The 25,022-nt window shown below is 40.8% G+C and overlaps 1 protein-coding gene across 7 annotated transcripts in view; it reads left to right on the top strand.

Annotated features, from left to right (window-relative positions):
• The window catches only part of NR3C2 (nuclear receptor subfamily 3 group C member 2), a 187,769-nt gene that overhangs the window by 151,773 nt on the left and 10,974 nt on the right, over positions 1 to 25,022 (top strand). For all 7 annotated transcript variants that reach the window (XM_077783015.2, XM_085579275.1, XM_085579277.1 and 4 more), the window contains 4 exons: positions 4,266 to 4,604; positions 5,015 to 5,159; positions 21,021 to 21,151; positions 24,763 to 24,920. In XM_077783015.2, coding sequence (XP_077639141.2) covers positions 4,266 to 4,604; positions 5,015 to 5,159; positions 21,021 to 21,151; positions 24,763 to 24,920 — 773 coding nt within the window. The remainder of the gene's footprint in view (positions 1 to 4,265; positions 4,605 to 5,014; positions 5,160 to 21,020; positions 21,152 to 24,762; positions 24,921 to 25,022) is intronic.

Raw genomic sequence — 25,022 nt, 5'->3', positions numbered from 1 at the left:
TGGTAGTTTACCTATCTTGTGGCTACCCTAAACCCTCAAGCTTTACCCTTAAAAATAAGAATAAGCTGATGTTCATGTTAATTTGTATTCCAAAGCCACTTTATGATAGGGCCACATCCAGATAAATGTCCTGTTATTGGACCTAGAGTAGCATTCCTTGTTGCAGATAACTATAAACTATTCAGCATTTCACAGATGGCACAAAAACTTCCATTCTGAGATGTCAGGATCCCGGTTTCAGCTTTGGGACAGGAGACTTCCATGTGAGGGGTCAATACTAAGGAACCAGCTGTCCAGCTGACTTGCATCTTATTTCTTCCACTATTTATTGTTATAGCTACAGAGGATAGCTGTTGGAAATGCTTTTTTAAATCCAGGTTTGTAACTTCCCAAATGTTACGCCTTATTTCTTTTAATTGGAGCATAAAGACCACCTAAAATACTCAACAAAAGTCATGACAGATATTTGAGATTTTAACCTCGGGTGTATTTGCCGCATCTTTCTCTATTGTTTTTTTCTTTTTTTTCACGTATTACTGTCTCAGGTGATTGAAAAACAGGAGATATTCTAGCTGCAATATCACTGAACAGGAGGGCAAGAAGTCCTGCAGTCACTGCTAAACAGCCATTTGGATGAAACTCTTGTCCTAAACCCAGACAGGCTTCAGAGTTCAGCTTGGTCACTTGAAATGCCCCGTGCTTGCTCCATCCCCTGGTCATTGTGGAGAGCCAGGGATTTCTTGAGCGTTTTCAGGGAGCAATCCTGATGAGCATGGCTTTGGCTCTCCATTTCAGAGGTGGCTTAGTCGGTTTTGTAGCTGGTATTGGAGCGAGAGAGCAGATGTGAAAAACGGCTTTTAAAGAGTGCCTCGGAGTATGTACTGCTCAGTTTGTATTTAATCTTTACTTGTTGGTTTCTGTGGGAGTTACCAAACCAGTTGAGCTACAGCACTGGAATGGAGCCAAATGAAAAATACAGTTTTCTTCACTGTAAACATGACTGTCAAGCAGTAATGTTTTTCTCAGCTTCATTTTAAAGGCATTATAATAGAAGAAAATGAAACTAAAACACATTTTTATGCCAGTTTTATACGTGGAAGATTTTTTTTTTCCTTTAATAAAAAACTCTTTGAGAATAGAACATACAGACTTAAATGTGTGATCAGTTATCTGTGCTGCAAGATACTTGATGGAGTTGTAAACCAACACTTTTTTTTAATTCAGGTATAGTTATAGTGCAAATGCTTTTTTTTTCCCCCTCTGTAAACATGAGAAATGTGTAGAGTTCTTTATTTTTAGTCCTGTTTTGATAACAGAAAAAAAAAAGTGCCTGGAAAACTTAATGAATAATAGCAGCAAACACCAATCTCTATCTCTTCAGACTTATTTTTAAACTCTGTTTTCAATGTCCATTGGCTTTGTTAAGTCATTATCAGACATTCAGCTGAGCTTGCTCATCATTGCTTTGCTTTTGGGATTTATTTTGTTGAAAAATCTATAATTTCAGCTTTGCCTTTCTAAGATAAATGCAAACTATATTTAGTGCTCAAGGTGATTTCACCAGGACATCCTTATGTAGGTGCAACTGCACCACATGGGGAAAAACTGCATTTTCATTTCCTTTTCAGGACTGAACTTTCCAGGGTTGTCTGCTTTGCCTATAACTCCCTCTGTTTTATTTTGCAGAGGAAAATGCTTGTTTAACAAAATGATCAGCTGCTGCTTTGTAAAATGGATTTTTGGGTACTAGAGTTGAAAATGACATCTTGAAGAATGGATGTTGCATCCAGGTAGCTTGATGCACCAGAGGATAAAAAAAAATCCTTCGGTTGTGCTTCATTGTTTGAATGAGCTTTTTTAAGAATTTCATAATAGAAAAGTAAGAAATAGGATTTGAACAGACTTTTAGAAGAATCTTCTCACAATTCTTGTGTCTTGAGACAAACTAAGCTGCAGTGAAACCTTTGCTGGCAGATACTTGTCTCACCTCTTCCTTATAACTCCAAATGGACAGTCCTATGGAGCTTTTGCTAATGCTTTTGGTAATTAGGAGGTTTTTAAGTAGATGTGGCTAGCTGAACAAAAGAACTTTAATTTTTTTTAGGAGCAGTACATTTTTATTTGCATATTCAGTCTTTTTATTAAAAAATTCAACTTGGCTCACTTGGTCCACTTGGTCTGTATGTCTGCAGGCATGGAGGAAATAACGAATTCTCAAAAGTAGACATACATCCTGAAGTGAATAAATGAAATTAATTTTCTTCACCTAATTTCCTCCAGCTCTCAGAAGAGAAAGTGATAAAAGTTAAACAAAGATCTCTGAAGTCCTCTGTAGGCTATCTGAGGGTGTTTGCATGGGGATCAGCCAGGAAGATCCTTCATGGTGTGATGGAAATGACTACGAACTGATGTTGAGGTTTTGGACTCCCTGCTCCATGCAGGATGTACTGCAGTAGCAGTGAATTTTATTTTTGCCTTTTAATGGCATAGTCAAGAAGCATCTCTTTGGGCACCTTCAAGATCTTGGGTATGAGTAGTAACATCACTGTTTTCTGTAGCAGTACCTCATGTTTACCCTAATAAATACTTTTTTCTTTTGAATCTTGGGATGAACCATCTCTTTTGAGTTCAAGGTACTGTCCCAGCAAGGAAGTGTTGAAACAACAGGCTATTGTTGCACTTGGGTGTGCATTGTCCTGGTCCCTGGGCGTCTGTATCCTGCCTTGCTCATTCCCAGCCACTGGCTCTGGGCAGGCAGCCCCAGTGTCAAGGAAACAGTGAAACATTAATGGCTGCTGTCACCAGAAATGGTCTGAGGGCAGCAGCAGCTCTGCTGTTGAGGGGGATTTCTTAAAACATTGGTTTGTAGAAGAGGAATGAGGTGGTTCTGTGGGTCTCACTGGGGAGTTTCCTACACCGTAAATAAGAGGAGCGGGAAGAAACACATAGAGCAAGCTTTGAAAGCACCCCAGAAAGAAGTGGCGTGGCATGGCATGCTGAGCTACAGTGGAAGTGAACATTTTGGAGGGGTAGAAATTGTCCAGAAAGGATCCTAGAAACTGAAGAAAAGGGGTTATATTTAAGGAAAGATACGGGAGGGGAATTGAGGATGGGAAGAAACTTGAGGAGGTAAACTTGGGAAAGGGTATGGATTAGGAAGGGGCTATTTGCAATACTATTCCGAGTGGGAGTGAGATAGGCTTGTATTTACTGATGCCAGTAAAAGGAATGTTGTAAGAATCAAGAGAAAAAGAAAGTCCAGACAAGGATGTTAGCTGTGTCCAGAGAGATAAGAAAGATGTCATTTGAGAGAAGTTACTCTGAAGATCTGCAAACACTTAAATGTAGTTAATTATTTATTGATTTTTAAGATTATTTGTTGTTGTTACGTTTTCCTATTGCAAAAAGGGTCATGATGGGTTTTAGGTTTGGTTCTTCGTGTGTGGCTTTTTAACAGAATAGTCTTGATTTTTAATTCCAGTTCTTTTCTCATGCTATGGCAAAGTTGGGAATGCAACCCACAGGGAATGGCTGGCCCCTCTTCAAGGAGTCAAAGCACTGTAGCATTGCTGTCTTTTAAGAGGACTTAGTAAAGAAAAGTAGGGTGGGTAGAATTAAAGAAAAAAAAAGGAAATTAAAAGAAAAGGGAAGGCAAATCATCAGAGACATGTTGATAGCAGTGAGAAAGGTGTTACATGAAGTTCAGTTTTTCTTCTTTAAGTGGATAAATATTTAAGATTTAAATATTCAAGAGAAATGGGTAAAGCTGTTATGGACATATCAAAGCAGCAAAAGGAAGGGGACTTGACTAACCTGAGCTGTTCAAAATTGATTGACTACATTTCAAGTTGAGACAAAAGTTTAGGAGGGCTCTGGGTCTGCTAATATTGTGGAGATTTCTTTTGATGACCAATGTAAGGAGATCATGAATTGCAGTCTTGTGGGTAGTAAGTGATTACAGTTCTGAAATGTTTAGTTGGCACTGACCACAGTAACTAGGATGTTTTATGCATGTCTGTATGGAGGCAGATACTGGAGATTCTGTCATGTATAAAAACATCCAGTAAAGCAGTGAAAATGAGCTTAGAGGTGTCTTTTGGTCCTTTTTCCAGTGCAGCAGCAGGCAGTGAGATACTTCATAAGGTCCTGCGCCTGTTTCACTTAAGAGCTTTGAGATTGTACTTTGGCTTTCATTTCCTGTATAAAACCCAGGGTTTTGCTGGCTTTCTGTACTGACTTGGTTCTCATGTTGTTCACCTTCACAGCCCGGAAGTCCAAAAAGTTGGGGAAATTGAAAGGGATGCACGAGGAGCAGCCCCAGCAGCGGCAGCAGCCGCCCCCGCAGAGCCCCGAGGAAGGGACGACGTACATCGCGCCCGTGACCGAGCCCTCCGTCAACACTGCACTTGTCCCCCACATGTCTGCCATCTCACCAGCACTTACTCCCTCTCCTGTTAAGATCCTTGAAAGCATTGAGCCGGAGATCGTGTACGCAGGATACGACAGCTCGAAGCCGGACACAGCGGAGTACCTGCTCTCCACCTTAAACCGCCTGGCCGGCAAGCAGATGATTCAGGTGGTGAAGTGGGCGAAGATACTTCCAGGTAGGACCATGAGTCATCTGCTGAGATGTCACTTTACTGTTTCTTTTAGTTCAGACAAATATTTTTTGCTTGGCAAATTGCATCTTGAATCCATGGACTGTGTTGAGAAAACTGGCAACTGCGGGGTGTGAGATGAACCTCTGAGAGAAGATAGTTGGGGTTTTTTCCTTATTTTATGTAAAGTTTGTTTTAAATGTCTGTGATTGATATTTTAAAAGCTTTCATTTTCAGTAATAGCCTCTTAAGAAGAAAACATGTTTTGTCATTGGAATGAAAAATTACAGCTTTATTTTTTCCAAACTGGGAGTGTTGCTCTTGTTTTCTGAATATTGGAAAAGTGGTAAGCAAGTGTTTGGTGATGGTTTGACCAGCCCTTGTAGTTCATGGGTATTTTCTGGTTTGATCTCTAGGATTTAGAAACTTGCCTCTCGAGGACCAAATTACTTTAATTCAGTATTCATGGATGTGTCTGTCATCGTTTGCCTTGAGTTGGAGGTCGTACAAACATACAAACAGCCAGTTCCTCTATTTTGCTCCAGACCTGATCTTCGATGAGTAAGTATTCCTTAATGGCCCTTTTCAGTGCAAGCTGGAAGGATTGCTGTCTTTATTTGGTTTTTCAGGCATACTTGCAGTCTAAGAAGATTTCAGCTAATTCTGCCTTAAAAAGCAGCTGAAGTTGTAATTTTTTTCAGTGACTCACATTTCAGTTGCCAAAGCTTTGATTACTGCCGTCCACTTCTCCTTATGTGTGGGGATGTGTTCTCAAACTGGGACCATCCCACTGGTTTGAAATGTGACTAATACACAACCACGATTTATAGAAAAGAACATTTTTTGGTATCTACTGGAGCTTGGAAAAATATCCAACTTCTAGGAAATGTGAATGTTTAAATTACTTGGGTTTTTCAGAGCAGTCATATAATGGTGCTTTTGTTAACAATATACAGCTGTTCAATGTGTTTTCTTGACAGTCTTAATTACCCTTCTTTGCGACCGTGAAAGAAGCCAAAATGTTTTTTCAGTAATGAAACATAACTTCTTTATGATGCATTCAGACAAAAAGAAGGCTCAAGCATTCTGTCTGAGTATGTGTTCCTTCATATTTTATATTTGTGTGTGTTTAGTTCTTTGCTTTTGAGGACTATAATTTAATTTCTGTTCCATTCTCATAGTGTTTATTGCAAGACAGTAAAGTCAAAAAGCTAAGTAAATGCACAGGCAGTCAAACAGGGCTGGCATCATTTGCTTATCCCAGAAGGTTGGGGCAGGGGGGTTTCAGAGATAAAAAGGAGACATAATCAATAGGATATGGGTGCACTTGGAGAAAAAAAAAAACAAAACAGGAAAATAATTAACAAAAAAATAATTTACCACTTAATCCCCTGATGCATTCTGAAATCTTTTTCTTGGAAAAGATGCTTTGTCGCTATCCATCTTAATAGTCTGTCTTTGATTTAGGAATCCCTAAATAATTAATGAGTATGAGATGGGTCCCAAAAGCAGCGAGCAATATCAAACAAAGATTGTTTGGTTTGGGGTTTTTTTGAGGGGGAACCTGGTGATTTACTTCATGTGGCTGAAAATGTGGTGTCAGCCATTTTCTTGTTGAAAGCACCTCCATTATGACTTGAACATTAGAGAATTGTCACAGAAAAAAAAAAAAAAGTATCTTTAGCTAGAGGTAAGTGAAAATGTGAACTTTGAAGAGTTTAGTTCTCCTGAGGGAACATAGACTAACAGTTCAAACACAAAAGCAGCTTTCGCTCATCTCAAGAAAGTCAGTCAGGGGGTCAGAATTTATTGGACAGAGAAATCAATCCTGCTTGCAAATAAAAGTTTGTGCATTGCTTGCTCTTGTTCTACTGCAGCTAGAAGCAACTTTGAGAATTTGAGATCAATTGAGAGTTTTATGCTGCAAGCCTTGAAGATAGGTGCCTGTAGAATTATACTGAGGTTGAGGTAGGGATCCAGTTGGAAAAAGGAGGGCAAAATTAAAACATCCCAAAACAGATATGTAATTGAGATAGTGGTCTGTTCTCCTGCATATTTGGCAATATACTCATTGCAGAGAGAAGGCAATTGCTTATAAATAGAGAAAAAAAAATTGCCAAGAGATGTGAGAGGGATACAGAGTCTTTTGAAGTGGCTAATCAGGACAAGAAATTTCCCTGGAGGTGAAAGAGTAGGACATTTGGTGTTCACTCTGAAACAGTAATGGACATTTCTCTGGAATGGGAAGGGTTTTCTTTCACACACACGCTGCTTGTGTTTCATACTCATTGGGCATCATGCCAAGCATTTGTTCTAGTTTCTCACGTTGCCACTCAAAATGGTTGAGACTGCATTTGGAGCCTGAGTTTAGGGCTCTCTGGCAAAGTAAAGTTGTTCAGAATCTGCAGAGAGCCAGTGGAGATTGGCTGAGGTTGTCAGGGCTGATTGGGACAGTGAGGGACCTGGTGATGCAATGCAGATTTAATGCACCCTTCAGCTTCCTAATGAGTTGTAGAAAAGAAGAAGCCTGGCTCTTCATGGAGGTGCTCAGGGGAAGAATGAGAGTTTGGAACAACACACTGCCTCCTGGGCAGCAGGAGAAAACATTTCCTAATGAGATGGTGAATCAGCTGAGCAGGTGCCCAGAGAGACTTGGAGTCTTGGTCCCAGATTATGCCCAAGCCTTCAGTGGGCAAAGCCCCAAGCAGCCTGCTCCAGTGTCAAAATTAGCTCTGCAGGGAACAGAGGATTGGACGTGAGACTACCAGAGATCCCTCCCAAGCTCCTGTTTTGTGATTCTAAGTTAAGAGATACTGTGCTTTTCCCAGTTTTGAGGTAAGGCCAGAGACTACTTACTGGAATTGTACAATGCAGTTCAGTGTAGAAACCATTCCACAATACAAAATACAGTACATATTCCTGTTCATGAAGTGCTTTGAAGCTTTGTTCTGAAATTGCTGTAGGCTGGTCTTACCTTTACTTTTTCAGTACCATGAATTTAGAAATGTGCTGTGTAATTACAAGCACTGGCCTTTGTTTCTGTGGCACAGAGTTTATTAGACCTCCCTGAGGTTTACTTGGTGAAACTTTCTGAGTGTTTTACTGCCCTTGGCATTTAAGAACATTTATTAATTGATTCAGAGTGAAAGGGGATGCTTTACAATGCCTTTCCTTTTACTGGTTTGAGAGAATTACATTTCTGTTATCACCTGGCAAAGATTTTCTTGGTGTTTCTTCATATTGTGACTGGAGAGGTCATTTCCTGTTTCTATACAAGAAAAAATAAGCAATGTCCTTGACCAGGCCCTTGATGGCCCAGAGGGTTCAGCATTTTCTTCAATGAACAGTTAAAAATGAGTGAAAGTAGAGGTTGGCATTAGTGGAATTATGTGGCTTTGTTTTACGTTAAATGAATTTTCCATTTACTCTTAACTACTGTGAATAAAAGGAAGTTGTAATGTTTCTGGAGGACCATGATATATGATCTTGTTTTCTTTCTTGTTCTGAAGACCTGTAAACAAAGCCAATAACAAATGAAGATCCATATTGTTAATAGCTGTTAAATGTAGCTTTGATTGTATAAATACAGTGCAAAATGTCTTCCTACTCATATGTGGTTTGATTTCCTATTAGGCTTGGGGAAGACTGGAAATATTTGTCTGCCTTCATTTAGTCATGCTACCTATCTAATTAAGTGTACTGTTTGTCTTTATGGTTGAGGCATATATTCCATTGATTTAATCAGGCTTAACTGAACATGGAGATTTTAACTGAGGGATAAGAATGTGGCTTCTCAGCCTGTCACAGAAATGCCTAAAAAACAGCCTGAAAAGAGGCATAAAGCAGGGTGTTTTGTGTTCTGTTTGTTTAAGTTATGGCATGTCCAGTTTTTAATCCATTTCTTTTGTAATGTGCTCTGATCAAAACGAATATTCTGTAGGTACAGCTTTGGTTTTAATCCACAGTAAATCTTTAGATGACTGTGATACACATGATACCACATAACTCATACTGAGGGTAAGCACTCATAAAGAATGACTTCTGCATATGGGATAACACTCAAAAGGTGTTGTAGTTATGTTTGTAGGTGTGCAAATTCAAATTCAAGAAGTTGAAAAATTCCAAAATTAAGGTGGTCTGCAAAATCATAGTTTAAGCCCTTCAGGTACATGCTTTAAAGACTGTATCCTTAACAAAACCCTTGATTTATACTATCCAATAATATTTTTCCCATATGACTCCTTTGATCAGGTTGGATGAGATGTAGGGATTATGTAGTGAGAGACTCTAGGAGGTTTTTCTTCATTTGTTGTCATTGAGGAAGCCTTACCTTGAATGGATCTAGGGATTTGGAAGAACAGAGATATTAATGGGGAAGATTATCTTAAGACATGGGAAAAGACTGTCACTAATTCAAACCCTAAACGCTGAGACTTTTCAGGTTCCTCCTACAAAAGTAAAAGAAATCCTGCAAGAAAAAGAAAAAAATAGGTTTTTTAGCTCAAGGAAGGGAGACATTTTCTCTTTAAGATTTAACCAAAGACTTTAGCTAAAATTTTCTAATATAATTCAACCTGAGGCAGGCACTAATCTAAGTCCAGAGGATTAAATGGGTAAAATCATACAAATTGAAAGCAGAAAACCAAGTAGTGGTGGCTGGAATGGGTGCAAGAACAAAGCAAGGGATATACAAAACCCCATGGTTTGTAACACCAGCTTATTTTCAGGGATTCTGGCTGAAACTCTGCAAAATACTCTTTACTACAGGGAGCAGACTATAACAGGATTTCTAAGGCATGGTTCTGGAAGGCAGGGCAGTTAGTTGCAACTTCCACTGTTTTTTCTCTTACTGGATGTAATCGTAGACCTAAAGGCTACCATGACTCTTTCCCTGCCTGTGCCCTTTTGAGGGAAAAGTCCTCAACATTTTTGAAAAGAGATGGTGTGACAGTTCATGTCTACAAGAAATGAGCCCAGCCTTTCAAAAGTAGGAGTGGCTGTCTTTGCAGTGCAGAAGTCAGATGCCTGAGTTCCAGGCAAAGGCAGGGGATGTGCCTTTTTGCTCAGGTTTTAACGGGCTCAGGAGTTGCTGTCCCGCCAGCTATTGGTGACAACATCCCAGGTATCTGCTTCCACCCATACATTAAGTCAGAGCACTGGCTGGCAAACTTTCAGAGGCTCAGGAAGGAATAAAAAGCATGTACAAGCTCAGCACTGCCAACAGAAACCCAGCAGGAGCCAAGACATGGAATGGCAGGGATCCTCACTCACACAACATGGGAAACCAGTGGGAGCGGTGGGACATGGGCTGCCTTTGAGGCCATGGCTCATGCTCCCAGCACATCTCCTCCTCCCAGCTGGAAGCTAGAACTTTATCCCTCATGGCAAGCTTATCCATTCCTTCCCCTAAGGAAGATGCATGGTGGCTTCTTATTTCTCCTTAAGGCAAAAACACAGCTGATAGCATTGATGATAAATTAAAACTCAAGCCATGCTCCTCCTCTATATATTGGTTTGTGTTGGCATAAAAGCCCCAGGGGTGATGGCCCAACCCTGGAATTCCCTCCACAGGTCTTGATTTATTTTTTGCTTTTAGGTTTAACATGGTCTCTGTAGATTTCTGAATCTGCAGCAACTTCTGAAAAGACTGAAGATTTTGAAATAATTTCCTGTTTTTAACAATCTACCCAAATTACCTTATTTACCATTCCAGTCTTACCTGGCTGTAAAATAGCAGTGTTGTGGGGATACTGAGAGAGTTCATTGATGCTGAGACACATTGTGTGGAGACGCTTTAGTACGTTAAAGTACAGCATCAATGTTTCAACAGTATTTTGCAAATGCACTGCATGACTAATGTGCTGTGTGTTTCCTTCGTCCTTTGATTTTTCTCAGTTTGTCATCTGCAGCAGAAAGAATAATATAGTTGCAGAAGTGTGTAGGTTCTGAATCTCCTGGCCATTGCACTTTATGCCTTTGTTGTTTTTTTATCCTAGTCAAGGATTTGCCTAATGAAAACCAGCACTAGGCATTGTATGAGGTACCCAAAATTACTGAACTTGAAAAACTGAGTTTAAAACAGGAGGCAGCTTTCACAACCATTTGGATCAGTTATGTCGTTTTTCCATCTCTGAAATTATTGTATTAGATCATATGCAGATCAGTCCTTACAGTAAAAATATTATGTACAAAATATTAAGAGTATAATGTAGTGATGGATATATATTTTATTTTTTTAAATATGTACTGTGTATGTAATTAACAAAATTTACTACAAATCAATATAAACAGATCCTTTAAAGCATAAGATTTTGCTCCCAGTAAAATATAAAGGGAGTATTGCAAGCACCTCTCATACTATGCCTTTGGCTGCAAGCATGAAGTTTTTAAATTTAGGAGACCGAGGCTGATGCTGGCAATAGATGAACAATAGAGAATATAGTTTTCAAATGAGACAGCTGAGGTAGAGCAAATGAGGTAGAGAGGGGGAGGAAAAATTGCAGTACAAGGAGATTTCTAGGAAGTTTCTGTGCTAGTGTTGTCACAGGATGTGGATGGGCAGAGGATTTTGTAACACTGAGGAACGCCATAAAATTAAATTAAGGATTAGAATGTAGCTGGAATGAAACAGCTAAGATTGTATTAAAAATCTTCATTTAATAATTATGTATATCTTCTTAGTAAATAACATTTTCATTACATTCCTAAACCCCCTCCTAATATGCCAGTGGAAGCTGGGACCATTAGGATTTGGTGTTGTGTAAGGCAGTGCAGGGATGCAGCAGCCTCTCTATGCCCTTTCAGTGCTGAAGCCTGTAAGTCTTCCTGGTGTTCTGATTTCTATGGTAACAGCAGGAAGATAGAAGTAATAAAATAAGCGGAATATTTAAAATCACCTTTTTAAAAAATTTATTTAACCTCATACACCTTAGGGCTCAGGGCGATAATTAGTTAGATCATCTGTGAATGGTGATAAAGCCAATAAAAAACTTCACCTATTGTTTAAATGATTACTTTGTAGCTTTTATGTTTGGCAGGGTGATGGCTATTAACCCTTTTGTCTTCCCTTGCAATCTGTTAATCCTGTAGTTTCTAAATTTAGGTACATTTTTGTCATCTCTGTCATCTGACAGCCTCCAAATCCCTCATTTTTTAATTATTATTGCCACAACCAGAGTTGGTAAGAGTTGTTGGTGTTCATTTTTGCTGATAAATTGTCTGTGCTGGTCTTGTTAAAAGGTCAGCAAGCACTCCTTGGTGATCCTCACTGCATAGGTTTTGCTTGTGTGTATTATTTTGGTGAAGAATATTAAATTCATGCAGTGTCAGTGCAGTGCAAAGTGAATATCTTCATCAGTAAATGTTTTATATACATTGTTACTACTATTTACTTTTTCATAAAGTGCGGCTGGGTTCCCATCCAGAGAAGTACACAAAGAGATTTTGTTACGTATCCACCCAACAGTAGTGCAGACAAAAAAATTAAATTTTGGGAAACTGCTGTCATACCTGTGCATAATAGATGTAACATGCTTCAGCTAGATTTTCCAAGTCTTTGTTTTGGGTTTCTTTTCTTTGTAAGCAGGTCATTGGTTGGGCAAAGCAATATATTTGGTTTCTTTGCATAAATTTCTAAAAACTAGCTTTTTAATGCTTCTATCCCTAAACACTTCTTAAATTTCTGAAGTGTTTTGCTTCAAACTGTGAAGCTTTAAAGGAAAACAGAAGATACAGTAATTTTAAGGAGATCTGTAAGAACGGGGAAATGTCAGAAAGTGTCCCTGTCATCCTTTAAATTGGCCAGAGAAAGTTTAAGATCAGGACAAGGGGCTTCTTCATTTGCCCATTCTAGCAATTACTCAGGTATTTTCTGACTGTGAGACTGCATTTGGACAGTTGTGCTTAATAACCTTTTTGTGTCTTTCTCTGTGAATTTGCCTGTTACCTCTTTGAATACATTTATAATCTTGATATCTAAAATTTTCCGTGGCAGTTGCTTCTGCAATTTAATTATGCATATTTGTTTGTTGGAGATGTTTCTAAAGCAGGTGGCTGATAATTTAATGGAGTGCCACTTCATTCTTGTGTTTGCAGCAATAGTAGATATAATCCTTCTCGTCCCATGCATGCCAGTTATCACTTAGTTCTCCATCAAGTCCTATTGTTTCTTCTGTGAGCTGAAGAATCAGTGAGTCAATTTGACCTCCCCTTGTATTTCTGCTAGTTGTCTGCTATCCCTGGCCATCCTCAGCTCCTCCTCTCATGTTATGTATTAATTTTGGGAGGAGACCAGAGTGACACACAGATTTAGAGCACAGTGGATGCAGCAGCAAAATTATAATTTCTCTCTTGCTCTCGATTCTTCTCTCAAATGTTTGCTTTTTTTGATGAACACTGAGGAAGCATTTTCAAAAGGCAGAAGCCCAAAAAACCTGTCCCAAGTTACACCTAGGATTCTCTACTGTGTGATAACTGTTTGTTAATCCAGTTATCTTGTATGTATGGTGGAAGATTATTATACTGTCTGCATTGTCCAATCAGTGATTTTCACCTTCCGTTTTGTCAGCCAGCCCCACAGACTTGCAGGGTTTTTCAGCAGTCTTTCACAGGCAGCTCTTGATTTCATCGTCTGGAGGCATCAGCAAGCTCTGTCACCTCCAGGGGTCTGATTTTTCTCACATGATGTATGAGCACAGTTCTCAGCCCAGGCCCCAGTGTGAAGCTCTGTGAGACTTCCCTGGTAACCTCCATTACTTGTGGGAGATGTCCATTTGTTATTACCCTTGGTCTCCTATTTTTAAGCTGCTAATAATCCACAAAGAGATGACCTCCTTATCCCCTAGCTCTCTTTAAGAGCTTCCAGGAGATCCTTTTAATAGCTTTAAAATCCAACCCTGCCGTGATTGCATCCTCCCATACCTCCTGATGCAAGCAGTGTGCAGGTCTTAGACCAGTAATTACCCATGCTGGCACGCTGACGGAATTTATTAGAGCCCATACCCAAGCTGCATGCCCCAGTTTCCTTTGTGTGGAAACCAGGGCAGGGGAGAGGAGGAGGAGGAGAGGGTTGGTGTTTGCTTAGGTCTCACCCCATATGGCTGTGGGATGCAGCTAGACCTGGCATGTGCAAAGCATTTCCATCGTGCCGATGTCGCCTGGATCCACCAGAGCATCCTTGTGCTATTGTCAGAGTGCCCTTTCAGATTCGTGAGATGTGACCTCTCTCTGCCAGAGTTGTGCTGACTTTCTTGCCTTACAGCATGTTTATTTATCAATTCATGCTCCTCTTTCAATGATTTTGCTCGATACAGAACTGGAGCTTACAAGCCTGTGGTCTCCAGTGCTCCCTTCCCACCCTCAGACCCATTTTAAGAAACCAGTCACGTTTGTCGCCTTCCACGACTTTTATAAGGGCAATTTAAGCAATAAGCTGCACAGCACAGTTAGTAGTTCAGCAGTTCTGTATTTAAGTTGCTTTACAGCTTGTGGATGGATGCCATCTGGTCTTGGTGATTTATTACTATTCATTTTACTGTATTTTTTTTTTTCTTTATAAAACCTCTTCTACTTGCACTTGAATCTGAAACTATTTCCCATACTTGCCTACTGAAAAGGGAAAGTGATGCAGAGCCTTACTGGGCTCCTCTACAGGGAGCACTGATGCAAAGATTTTATTTTAAGTTTTCTGATCTTTCTCAAACTTTTCATTTTCATCTTACTCATCAATTGGCCCAATGGATGTTCTGGCAGATTTCCAGCTTGTGATGGGATAGAAAGAATTGGAGTGTTAGTTTTTATGACTTTAGTACAAAGACTAGCCCAGTGACTTTACATTTAGCAGAGACCATAATTATGCTCTCCTGGTATTGTCTCAGCATGATTTTGGGACATCCACAAGCATTTTGGGAGGGTTTCTTCTCACTTCTGTCAAGGTCTTCGAACAGAGGTTTGTTCCTTGCATGTGTCTGAATGTGGTGCTGCTTTAATCTTCCTGCACATCGATGAGCTGATTGCTGGCATCTCCAAATGTGTTCACATGCACAGTGCTTGCTTCTGCTACTTCCCCTGTAGAGTTAAATATGAGTGAAAGAAAAATTAGGAAGTCGTTTTTCTAAACTGGCATGAGAGGAAGACGTGCCTCAGTCGACTTCCAGAAAATGCCAGGCTTTGCGTGACAGCATGAGCAAAGTCTTAATTTTTGAGGCATTGTTGGCATAAAAGGAGAATTGCTGCTGCATGTGGAATATAGCAGTAATTTTGTTGATGAACCACTGCAAGTGACAATGAGCCCTGGCAGAATGGATGTATAAAACAATACCTAATGGGCACCTTTTCTGGCTCTCAATACCTTTCTCTGATGAACTTTGAAACGGGGTATTTATTGCCATGTGTACATTATCATCACTTATTGAATGTGTTATTGAAAAAGCATTTTGGTAAAGGCATAATTATGTATTTTCCCATTTAAAACTGTGATTTGTCTCTTTTGAAATGCAAATGCAAACCAAAAGAGAGTATTTGGTATCAGCATTCTCCTAAGTGCATAATTAACTGTTAATACCAGCATATACATGGGGTTTTTTGCTATTGATGTGCTTGGGATTTTAGGGTTACATAACTGGGTGATTATTAAGTTGGATTTTATCACAAGTTTTCTCTTTGTGATTGAGAGCTGAAACTCTCCTTTGGCAATCATTATCCATCGGCTGTTGCCAATTCCTTCATTGATAGGCATATAACAGGAGGACACTTGGCTGGAACTTTTAAAGCAGCTCTAAATTTCTTGGTATCACTTACCCGGGGTGGTATTCTCTAGGGTCACCATGATGATTTGCTTGTGAGAAACCTAATTTTCAGATTTGACTTCTATAAGTTCAGTTTAAAATTGCCAAGTTGAATTTAAAAATTGCCAGTTGCCTGGGTGGCTAAAGGCCAAAAAAATAGTGGCTTAATCTGTAGATCTGTTTTAATGTGAAACTATCTTCCTTGTCTTGATTGTCAGTGTTTACACTAGTGGTCTTGGGTCCAGCACTATTTTGTCTTAGGTGTGGCAGTGCTCAAATTGGCCATTGGTGCAAAGTAACAGACATTTTTGCCTCCCTGGAAGGAGATGACTCTAAAGCTTTGCTTTAGGAGTGGAAGGCAAAGTGTTGAAGGGAGGAGGTTTTTGTCACTTTTTGAAGACTAAGCAGAGATTAGAAAGTGCTGAATAAAAAATAAGTACTGAATGAAAAGTCATAATTGAATTTTGCTGGAATCCTGCATGTATTTTGGCTTAGATTTTGATCAGTATGTTAACTTAATGAGGCTGCTCCAGTACAGGTGAATTTAGTGGCATTTTTAATGGCTTCAAGATGGGACACAGGTGTCTGGGTGCAGTCCACTGAGCAGAGGGCTGTTCAGTGTTTCCTGTGCATGGAAGAATTTATTCAAGTAGTGGCCTTCTGTCACCACTGTTGGAGTAGAATACTCCCTCAAGAGACAGCTAAACGTTGTGACAATAATACGTTTATTTTTTTATTTCCCCAAGAACCTCAAAACTTTTTCCAGTCAAGAAAGCCTTCCTAAGGCAGGTGAAATAGTTCAGGCCAAGGGCTTTTTATGATTAGATGGTTTAAGCCACTGAGCAGGGGTTTTTATAATCCTATGTCCTGGTCTTTTTCCCTCTTTATGCTCAGAAGCTCTGCCTTGCCCTCAAGGTGTCTGCTGATGTTTTTACTCCTCTCTCTGTCAAGTTTCAACTGACTTCTTTTGGCATAAGGGAAAGCATACATTGGTTTTGGAGGCTTCCAAACAGGTTTTGACTTTCAGGCTTTTGGCAGGTTTTCTTGTTGGGCTGCATTTGTTTGATTGCTTGTTTGTTTTGGTTTTGTTACAGTGTAAAGTGCTTTCTGAGGGTGCCTAAAATCAATTTAATTGGTGGGCAACTTTCAAATGGATACAGGTTTTAGTCTAGCAAGGGAAAGGCTCTTGGTTATAAAACTGGAAATGGTTCTTACAGTGGTAAAAAGTGTGAAATCAGAAGACATGAAAACTATCTTTGACATCAGTTTTGCTCCAAAAATTTATTGGTCTTTTCCTAAGTCTTTTCTGGGCTGCAGAGGCCTAGGGACTAACTCAGGTGCTTTTTTGTTCCTCTGAGGTGCTGTGAAAGGGGATGCCTTGGCCAGTTTTTCCTTGGGATTATCAGCAAGTCACTTAAGTCCTGATGAAACCTCAACACACCCACCACAGCTTTCCCTTTATTCACTTCTCTATCTAATTTGGGAAGATGCCTTGTGCTGCAGCTTTGAATAGTACCCATGAGAAAGTAAATAAAACGTGGTATCAGATTTGGTTTGGGGCTGAGTTTCACCTGTCAGTAAATATTTCTTGCTGCATGGGTTCCTCTCTTTGGTTACGGTCAGTTGAGTTGCAGTTTCCATCTTCAGTGAGGAGATTTACAATACTGGGCTTTAGGATGACTTCATAAATGATTAGTTACTTATTCATAACAAGATGTTTTTGTTCAGCCTGCCTGTAGTTTCACAGGTTTTGAGGTGGCTGCCTGGTTTCTGTGGAGATCACATATTATGAGATATATGGCTGATTTGGTATTTAGGATGCCTTAAGTGGCCTCCTCTAACCATCCCTGCTCTCCCAGGGCGACTGGACAAATCCTACATGTCTGTTGTAGCTGGGTGGCTCCAATGGCAATTGGGCAGAGCTGTGGGAATGGCTGGTGGCAGCAGTGGGAATGGCTGGTGGCAGCGGTGGGAATGGCTGGTGGCAGCGGTGGGAATGGCTGGTGGAGGCAGTGGGAATGGCTGGTGGGACTGGTGGGAATGGCTGGTGGGAATGGTGGGAATGGCTGGTGGGAATGGTGGGAATGGCTGGTGGCAGCAGTGGAAATGGCTGGTGGCAGCGGTGGGAATGGCTGGTGGGAATGGTGGGAATGGCTGGTGGCAGCAGTGGAAATGGCTGGTGGCAGCGGTGGGAATGGCTGGTGGCAGCGGTGGGAATGGCTGGTGGGAATGGTGGGAATGGCTGGTGGCAGCAGTGGAAATGGCTGGTGGAGGCAGTGGGAATGGCTGGTGGGACTGGTGGGAATGGCTGGTGGGAATGGTGGGAATGGCTGGTGGGAATGGTGGGAATGGCTGGTGGCAGCAGTGGAAATGGCTGGTGGAGGCAGTGGGAATGGCTGGTGGGAATGGTGGGAATGGCTGGTGGGAATGGTGGGAATGGCTGGTGGGAATGGTGGGAATGGCTGGTGGCAGCGGTGGAAATGGCTGGTGGCAGCGGTGGGAATGGCTGGTGGCAGCGGTGGGAATGGCTGGTGGCAGCGGTGGGAATGGCTGGTGGGAATGGTGGGAATGGCTGGTGGCAGCAGTGGAAATGGCTGGTGGCAGCGGTGGGAATGGCTGGTGGAGGCAGTGGGAATGGCTGGTGGCGGCAGTGGGAATGGCTGGTGGGAGTGGCTGGTGGGAATGGTGGGAATGGTTGGTGGCAGCAGTGGAAATGGCTGGTGGCAGCGGTGGGAATGGCTGGTGGCAGCGGTGGGAATGGCTGGTGGCAGCAGTGGGAATGGCTGGTGGAGGCAGTGGGAATGGCTGGTGGCAGCAGTGGAAATGGCTGGTGGAGGCAGTGGGAATGGCTGGTGGCGGCAATGGGAATGGCTGGTGGGAATGGTGGGAATGGCTGGTGGCAGCAGTGGAAATGGCTGGTGGCAGCAGTGGAAATGGCTGGTGGTGGCAGTGGGAGTGGCTGGACACCCTGCCTGTCCACAGGGCTGCAGGAAAGGTCAGACAAAATGTGAGCTGGGCATTACTTTAAGCCTGTAAGGAGACACTCGGGGAACTTAAGATGGATTAACTGAAGGTGTAAAGTTTAAAGCGTATTATTATGAAGGAGGATTAAACTAAACTGAGCTAATGACACCACTTCTGAATGCGTATCCAAATAGCAGATTCAGAGCTTTGGCTCCACGCTTTTTGTTACTTAAATGTACTTACCTTCTTAAATATACCATAAAGCTACGTGCCCTTATAGTCCAGATCTTCATATCCTCTGTTTTTCATGTTGAGAGGTTCAAAAGTTGTGTCAGAGGTGGGGCTGGGTTTCGTTAGATGGGATTTGTCTTTTTTTATCCCCATTTTTCTTTGTTTTAATTTTCCCTCGTGATGGTAAAAGCATTTGTGATGACTTGATGGCATTTATTCTTAGCTGATGTGTTTGGTGAGGAAAAAAATAACTTTGCTTATGTTATGCTGACATGCCTTAATTTCTCTATGCCTCTTCACTTTTATCATATTTCTATTGCTTTATTTTGCTGCTGCTCTCAAGGTATTAGATATCTGTGCTCTCAGCATCGAATTTTTCAAAAGCTCTGTACCCTCTTATTCTACACAGTGTGGGATTGAAAACAAAATACGAAGTTGACTCCTGTAAACTTCCACAAAATGCTTGTCTTTCATTAAACAGAGTCATGAATTAACCAACATATTTTTTAGTTGGTAATATTTTGTAAATAAGTAATAAATCAACTTAATTGATTTTTCAGGTGGCAAACTGATTTCAAATAATGTGTTTGATTTGTAAACAAATCACTTAGTAACTCATTCTGTGCATAATTTTATCTCACTACAAACAATGCCATCAGGTTTTCCTTGAGGGTAAGCCTAGAGATCAATATTTGTAAGTAGATTAAAAAAAAAGAATATTTAAAAGACAGAAAGGAATAACTAACAAAAAAAACCCTGACTATAACTGAAATTCTTCTATTTAGGCAATCACATATAAGCAAAACAAGTACAAAGAAAAACAAAAGGCATAAAAATGTGTATGTCAGAAAAGTGCAATGCAACATAAAAAAAATCAAGTTTTTGAGTCAACACTTTTACCGTTAACTCGGACAGAGAGTGTTTTACCATCAAAAAAAACAAAAACAAAAGCATAAGAAACCTGAGACAAAACATCATAATGTTTTATTTTACTTGCTGTGTGACTTGTGGTATCTGATGAAAGATCTGTCACTTCTCTCAAACACAAGGATGGTGGCAGTGGCTTTATATTGTGAGGCTGGGGGAACAAACCTTGGTGTCCTGCAAATGTAATGATGGATGTCATAGATGGCTCTTACTTCGAGTGCTGCTGTCTCTGGCCATCTGAGATATACTTCAACGTGTAGAATTTAAAATACAAATGTCCTGTATTAATCATTTGCCTTTTGAGTTCAGTGTGTATCTCTCAGAGCCTCTGGGGAGCAGTCCATGATGCATTATAAAAACAAATACGTATGGCATTACTCCTAGTATTAAATTTAATAATAATAAAAAAAAGAAGCTGGAAGTTCTTAGTCTCAAGAAAAGAGGGTGGAGCAGGGGAAAAGTGCAGAGCCCATCTAACAATGGGGAGTCCGCTTTATTAGTATTAAGGAGGAAAATGAAATTGCTCTGGCAGCAGTGCAATAAAACACCAGGAAGATTATGTCAGTCTTTGTTTGCACACAGTATGATTCTTCTCTTTCACCAGCCAATTTGTATATTTGAAAAAGCATTTGCTTGGTTAAAATAATGAGCTGAACTTCATCCAATTCCCCAATTATGCAAAAAAATGTTAAAAGAAATACAGACAATTGGTTTTGAGCAACTAAAAAAAAGAGTAGTGGTCATTGAACAATTATAGGACCTTGTCTACATACCTGCATACACACACACACACATATATATATCACAGTTTCTGCTGAGACAGGCAATTCTCAATTATTCTTTCCTGTAGCTGTTGTGGTTTGAGATGGCAGCTTCAGAAATTTAGTAGAATTCTAACTAATTCTGCCTGAAACTTGAGCAGGATGGGTTAGCCTCGGATTACCTCAGAGAAGAGAGACAAGATCTGAAGTTAAATTTATGAAAGTATATTTAAAGATACAACTCATGTATCCTAATTATTTTATGATTTAATAGGGAGAAGTCTGCATTAATGAACGAGTTCCTTTTTTATATATATTCCTTTATTCCAGATTGTTTTAGATGACTAGTTTGGGAAAAAAAAACACATGTGTTTTGAATATTTCAGTGTTTGAACAGGAGATGTCAACTGACGGGGGAGCGTATCATCTAGAGCATGCATTCCGTAGGTGTAGGTTTGTTCCTCTGTTGCACCAGCTCTGACCTCTTCAGCAGGCACACTTCCATCAGCCAGGGCAGAGCTGAACAAACCCTGACAATTCAAATACGTTTTAAAACAGTTTTGCCACTTCATTAATGCCATCAGTGACAAAACTCGAAGGATGCTCCCTTCCATTCCTTTTGCATGGTCTGCTGGGTGGTGAGGTGAGGTCAGCCGTGCACTGGCGGCGTAGGAGCGGGTGGTGCCCGGGTGACCCCCCTGCGGGTTGTGCTCTCCCGTGTTTCTGCTGAGGACGCTGTTCCCCTGTCTCCGCAGGGAGCGGATGCGCCAGTCGGCGATGTTCGAGCTGTGCCAGGGCATGCACCAGATCAGCCTGCAGTTCGTCCGCCTGCAGCTCAGCTTCGAGGAGTACACCATCATGAAAGTGCTGCTGCTCTTAAGCACAGGTGAGCTGGGTCCGGGCTTATGTAGGAATGCTCGTGAATATTCCAGATCCCAAAGAGATGCAGTGATTTTAACCAACTTGACAAAAGGGCCAGACTGTTTCCAGATGGGCTGCACAATAAGCCTGGGTTTATGCCTTGGGGTTTATCTGCAGTTAGCATGGGAAATGTCTTTACACTTTGAGTGTGTCATGCGCATTGGGGGAACAGGAGTGGCCAGGCAGGGGACTCTGGCCCCCCTTTCCATAGGGAGACCACACCAACAGATGTGCCAGGCACAAGTGCCACAGCTGTGGGGATTGAGGGAAAATCCCTACTCGACATTCAAAGCCACCAGGGTTTGGCTGACTCAACGTGATCTTCAGGATCAAAAGATGTGTATTGCTTGTACTGCAGAGCAGGTGATCTTGTAATGCCAAGTGACTTGAGAATGGAAAGCCTTTTCACAGGCTTCTGAAAGTTTAATAAATGACAGTGTCTGCTTCCTTTATTCTCTTGAGCATCATCATGCTTTGAGTTTTAAGACACAAAATTACATCTTTGTGTTTGTTACAGCACTGTGTAGTAATTAGCAGTTCTCTTGCATCTTATCTGACTGAAAATATTGAAAACCTCCTGTCCCAGTGCAATTATATAAATACACAGGCAGTTTGTACATTACTTTTCCATCAGTAACAGCCTGTAAACCTGTAAGCAAATGTTTTTCTTGGGAATCCTGCTCCTTTTTGTGGGGAACAACTTGGTGACACTGCGACAAGGCAGCTCTGTGGTTCCAGTGCCTGCCTTTAAGGGGAGACATGAGACTGTTCCTGTCAGGAGGGGATTTGGATCCTCTAACAGAAACCTACTGGGGCTGTAAGTTTTTTGGGCTCAGCCATCTCCCTCCCTTCCTTCTTCTGATTGAAGCTGTTCCAGCTTGCTGGGACTGTGAGAGACACACACCACTTTTTGGGGAGCCCTTTGTGTCATGGCCTGCAGAGTCTGACCCCAAGCCCCATTCCACCAAGGGCTGGAGATGGTCAGCCAGTGACTCTAGAAGAGTGGGGAGGGGCTGTGCTCCAGGCTTGCCCTGAGGGGTAAATGGGCTTTTTTTTTAAGGTTGTCACTCCTGGTGTTTCCAGAAGCAATGTGCTGGGTTGGGCTCCCAAAATGTTCTTGAGAGAGTGTCTGGATTGGAGATCTGCCTCTGCAGCATTTTAATCAGTCTGAAAGGGGAAGAATCTTTAGAAAAATAACCTGAAGGCATTCTAAAAATGCAGCAAAATGTCTTTAAGCCAGGTATTTATTATTTGACCCTCTCAAGAATATAAACTAATGAGTTATTGCAAGAGTCTGTTAGGTGAGATCAGTCTAGCCAATTAACTTCAGTGGTCTGGGTCCCTTTCTAGCACACACCACAGTCACTAGAAAACCTGCTAAAAATAGTTTGTTTTGGGACGATCAGGATATTTACTTAGAGAGAGAGAAAAAGGAGAGCAAAATTGAAATGGAGGTGGTGGTAAAAGCCAGAAAGTGTCAAGTGAAGGGCAGCAAACCTGGTGTTGAGTGCTTGCACCTTGGTACAGTCTTATGACAGAAAAACCCAGGTTTGTTTTCATTTAAATTATTTTATTGAATCATGTGATGAATAGAGTGCAAGTTATTCTGAAACTTTCATGGCGACCACATCAAGGAAGTTTCACTCCACTTATATGTGGAAGAAACCACACATTACAACTGAGTTATTTTCTTGCTTTCCACAGACCATAGATTTTGGGAGCTTGCCAACAGTGTTACTGCATTTAATAAGTAAAATCAGAAACACTGGGCAAACCTCCAGAATTTAATGTTTTGCTTGACTTCTCTTTATTTGTGGTCTTTCTTTCTTCCTTAATAATCTGGCTGGGGTGATAGTATAGTAATTTTCAGACAGAACAGTAAAAGACATAGTAGTAGACAAAGAAAGAGTGACTCTAACAGCCTGTTAGCACTGTACATATTAAAGGATCTGTAAAGCCTGTGCATTTTGCGTGAGGGCCACAGCAGGCTCTGATGGCTTTACTTATCTTGATTGATTTCTCTGTATTCATTCACCTTGAACTGAATTTGTAGATTTGTTCCAGACAGTTTCTTTTTTCTGTCAGCTGACTGAGTTTGTGTCTAGAATTTAAAAATTAAATGAACATATGATATTTATATTATGATTGTGTAATATAATTATATAATATTTACCAAGCAGCAGGCAGGCTGGTGTGTAACCTCCTAGGCTTTTTCTAAAGATTCTTCCTTGTGCCCCCTTCCAGCACTTGGTGGCTCAAGTCCCTGCTGCTCTTGTGGTGGTACAGCTCCTCCTTTTTTCCCATTGCTAAATTGCTCTTGTAGCTACTGATGCTTTTTTTAAAGCTTCTACTCTGGAGCCATTTAGGGCAGTTATTACGTGCTTCTGATGTTATTTCAGTGGGATAGAAGGCAGTTCAGAGAATTTAGAAGAGAAGGGACTGTAGGAACAAGACAGTTTCTGTCAAGAGGTTAAGTCAGAGTAAACTGAATTGGAAGATCACTTGTTTTTCCTTTCTCTTTTTTGTAGCTAACTTCCCATTTAGCTTAATCTGACATAGTTTTTTGACTTACTTAGGAAATAAAGTCACTCATGTACAGACCAGTATTTTATTTTCCTGCTATGGACTATGCCTAAGAGATACAGGGAAAAAAAAACCAAAACATTTCATGGTTAAGCAGTGTTCAACTAATTCAGATGTTAAACCTCAGAATCTTTTGAGTAATGCTGTTAGTAACCCCTTCGGAGTTTTCATAGGGATTTGATCCTAATAAGCCATTCCTGTCTGGGGCAGAACCTGCAGGAGTGTTTGCAGTCCATAAAGAAACAGGGTATTTGCTTTTGTAATCAGCCCTGCTGATACTGGTCACAATAAAAAGTATCAGAAAACTGTACTTCTGACCCATTTATAAAATGATGGTTCCATGATCATAATTCTGTCTCTGGCAGATGGAAACTTTAACAGGACACTAGAAATGCTTGCAACTGTCTGTCATGGTCAAGCACTGGTCAGGATGCCTGTTTGGAAAACAGTCTTCTGTTCTGTGCAGAAAAATGGTTCTGTTTTGTTCTAGATGCTATACAGATGCTTGCTAACAGTCAAAGAAATTTTAGATCTTACTTGATGGCATAAAAATGTGTCACTTGCTCTAGCATTTCTGCAGATAACAGCTGTGATTCTGTACCTTCTCCTCCTCTGCCAAGTGTGGGGAATCATTCAAGAATGATAAATCACGTTTTCAACTTCTAACAAAATACCCTTGATCCATCTGCCTGGTTTTGATGTGGTTGGATTGTATTGAAAGCAGTTTGGACATGAGGTTAGCATGTGTCATATTTCTGAGATGTTATCTTGTCCTCTGCCACAGCTCCTGCAATCACACATCTGGAGAGGATGCCTGAATCGCTTGAGAATCTGTGTGATGTTGTTGATCCCTCACCAATGTCTGTAAAATTACGGACTTTACTTAAAGGTTTCACTCCTTCATCCGTTGACTGGTGTAACTGTTTAAGTATGCACATCAAAAGAATAAGCAATGCAGTTAATACTAATTTAAGACTGTCTTTTCAATGACAGTTCCCAAGGATGGTCTCAAAAGCCAAGCTGCATTTGAAGAAATGAGGGCAAATTACATTAAAGAACTAAAGAAGATGGTAACTAAATGTCCAAGTAACTCTGGGCAAAGCTGGCAGAGATTCTACCAACTGACTAAACTTCTTGACTCCATGCATGATGTAAGTATAACTCCTCAGGGAGCGCAGAAAATTTAAGCAAAAAAATCTCCCCATTAAGGTAAACAAATAGTCTTTAATTGTGTTAACTGACAGGGAGACAAA

This window comes from Lonchura striata, chromosome 4 (genome assembly GCF_050655825.1).
Source record: "Lonchura striata isolate lonStrDom1 chromosome 4, ASM5065582v1, whole genome shotgun sequence".
NCBI lineage: Eukaryota > Metazoa > Chordata > Aves > Passeriformes > Estrildidae > Lonchura > Lonchura striata.
This window is presented reverse-complemented; position numbering and strand designations above follow the sequence as displayed.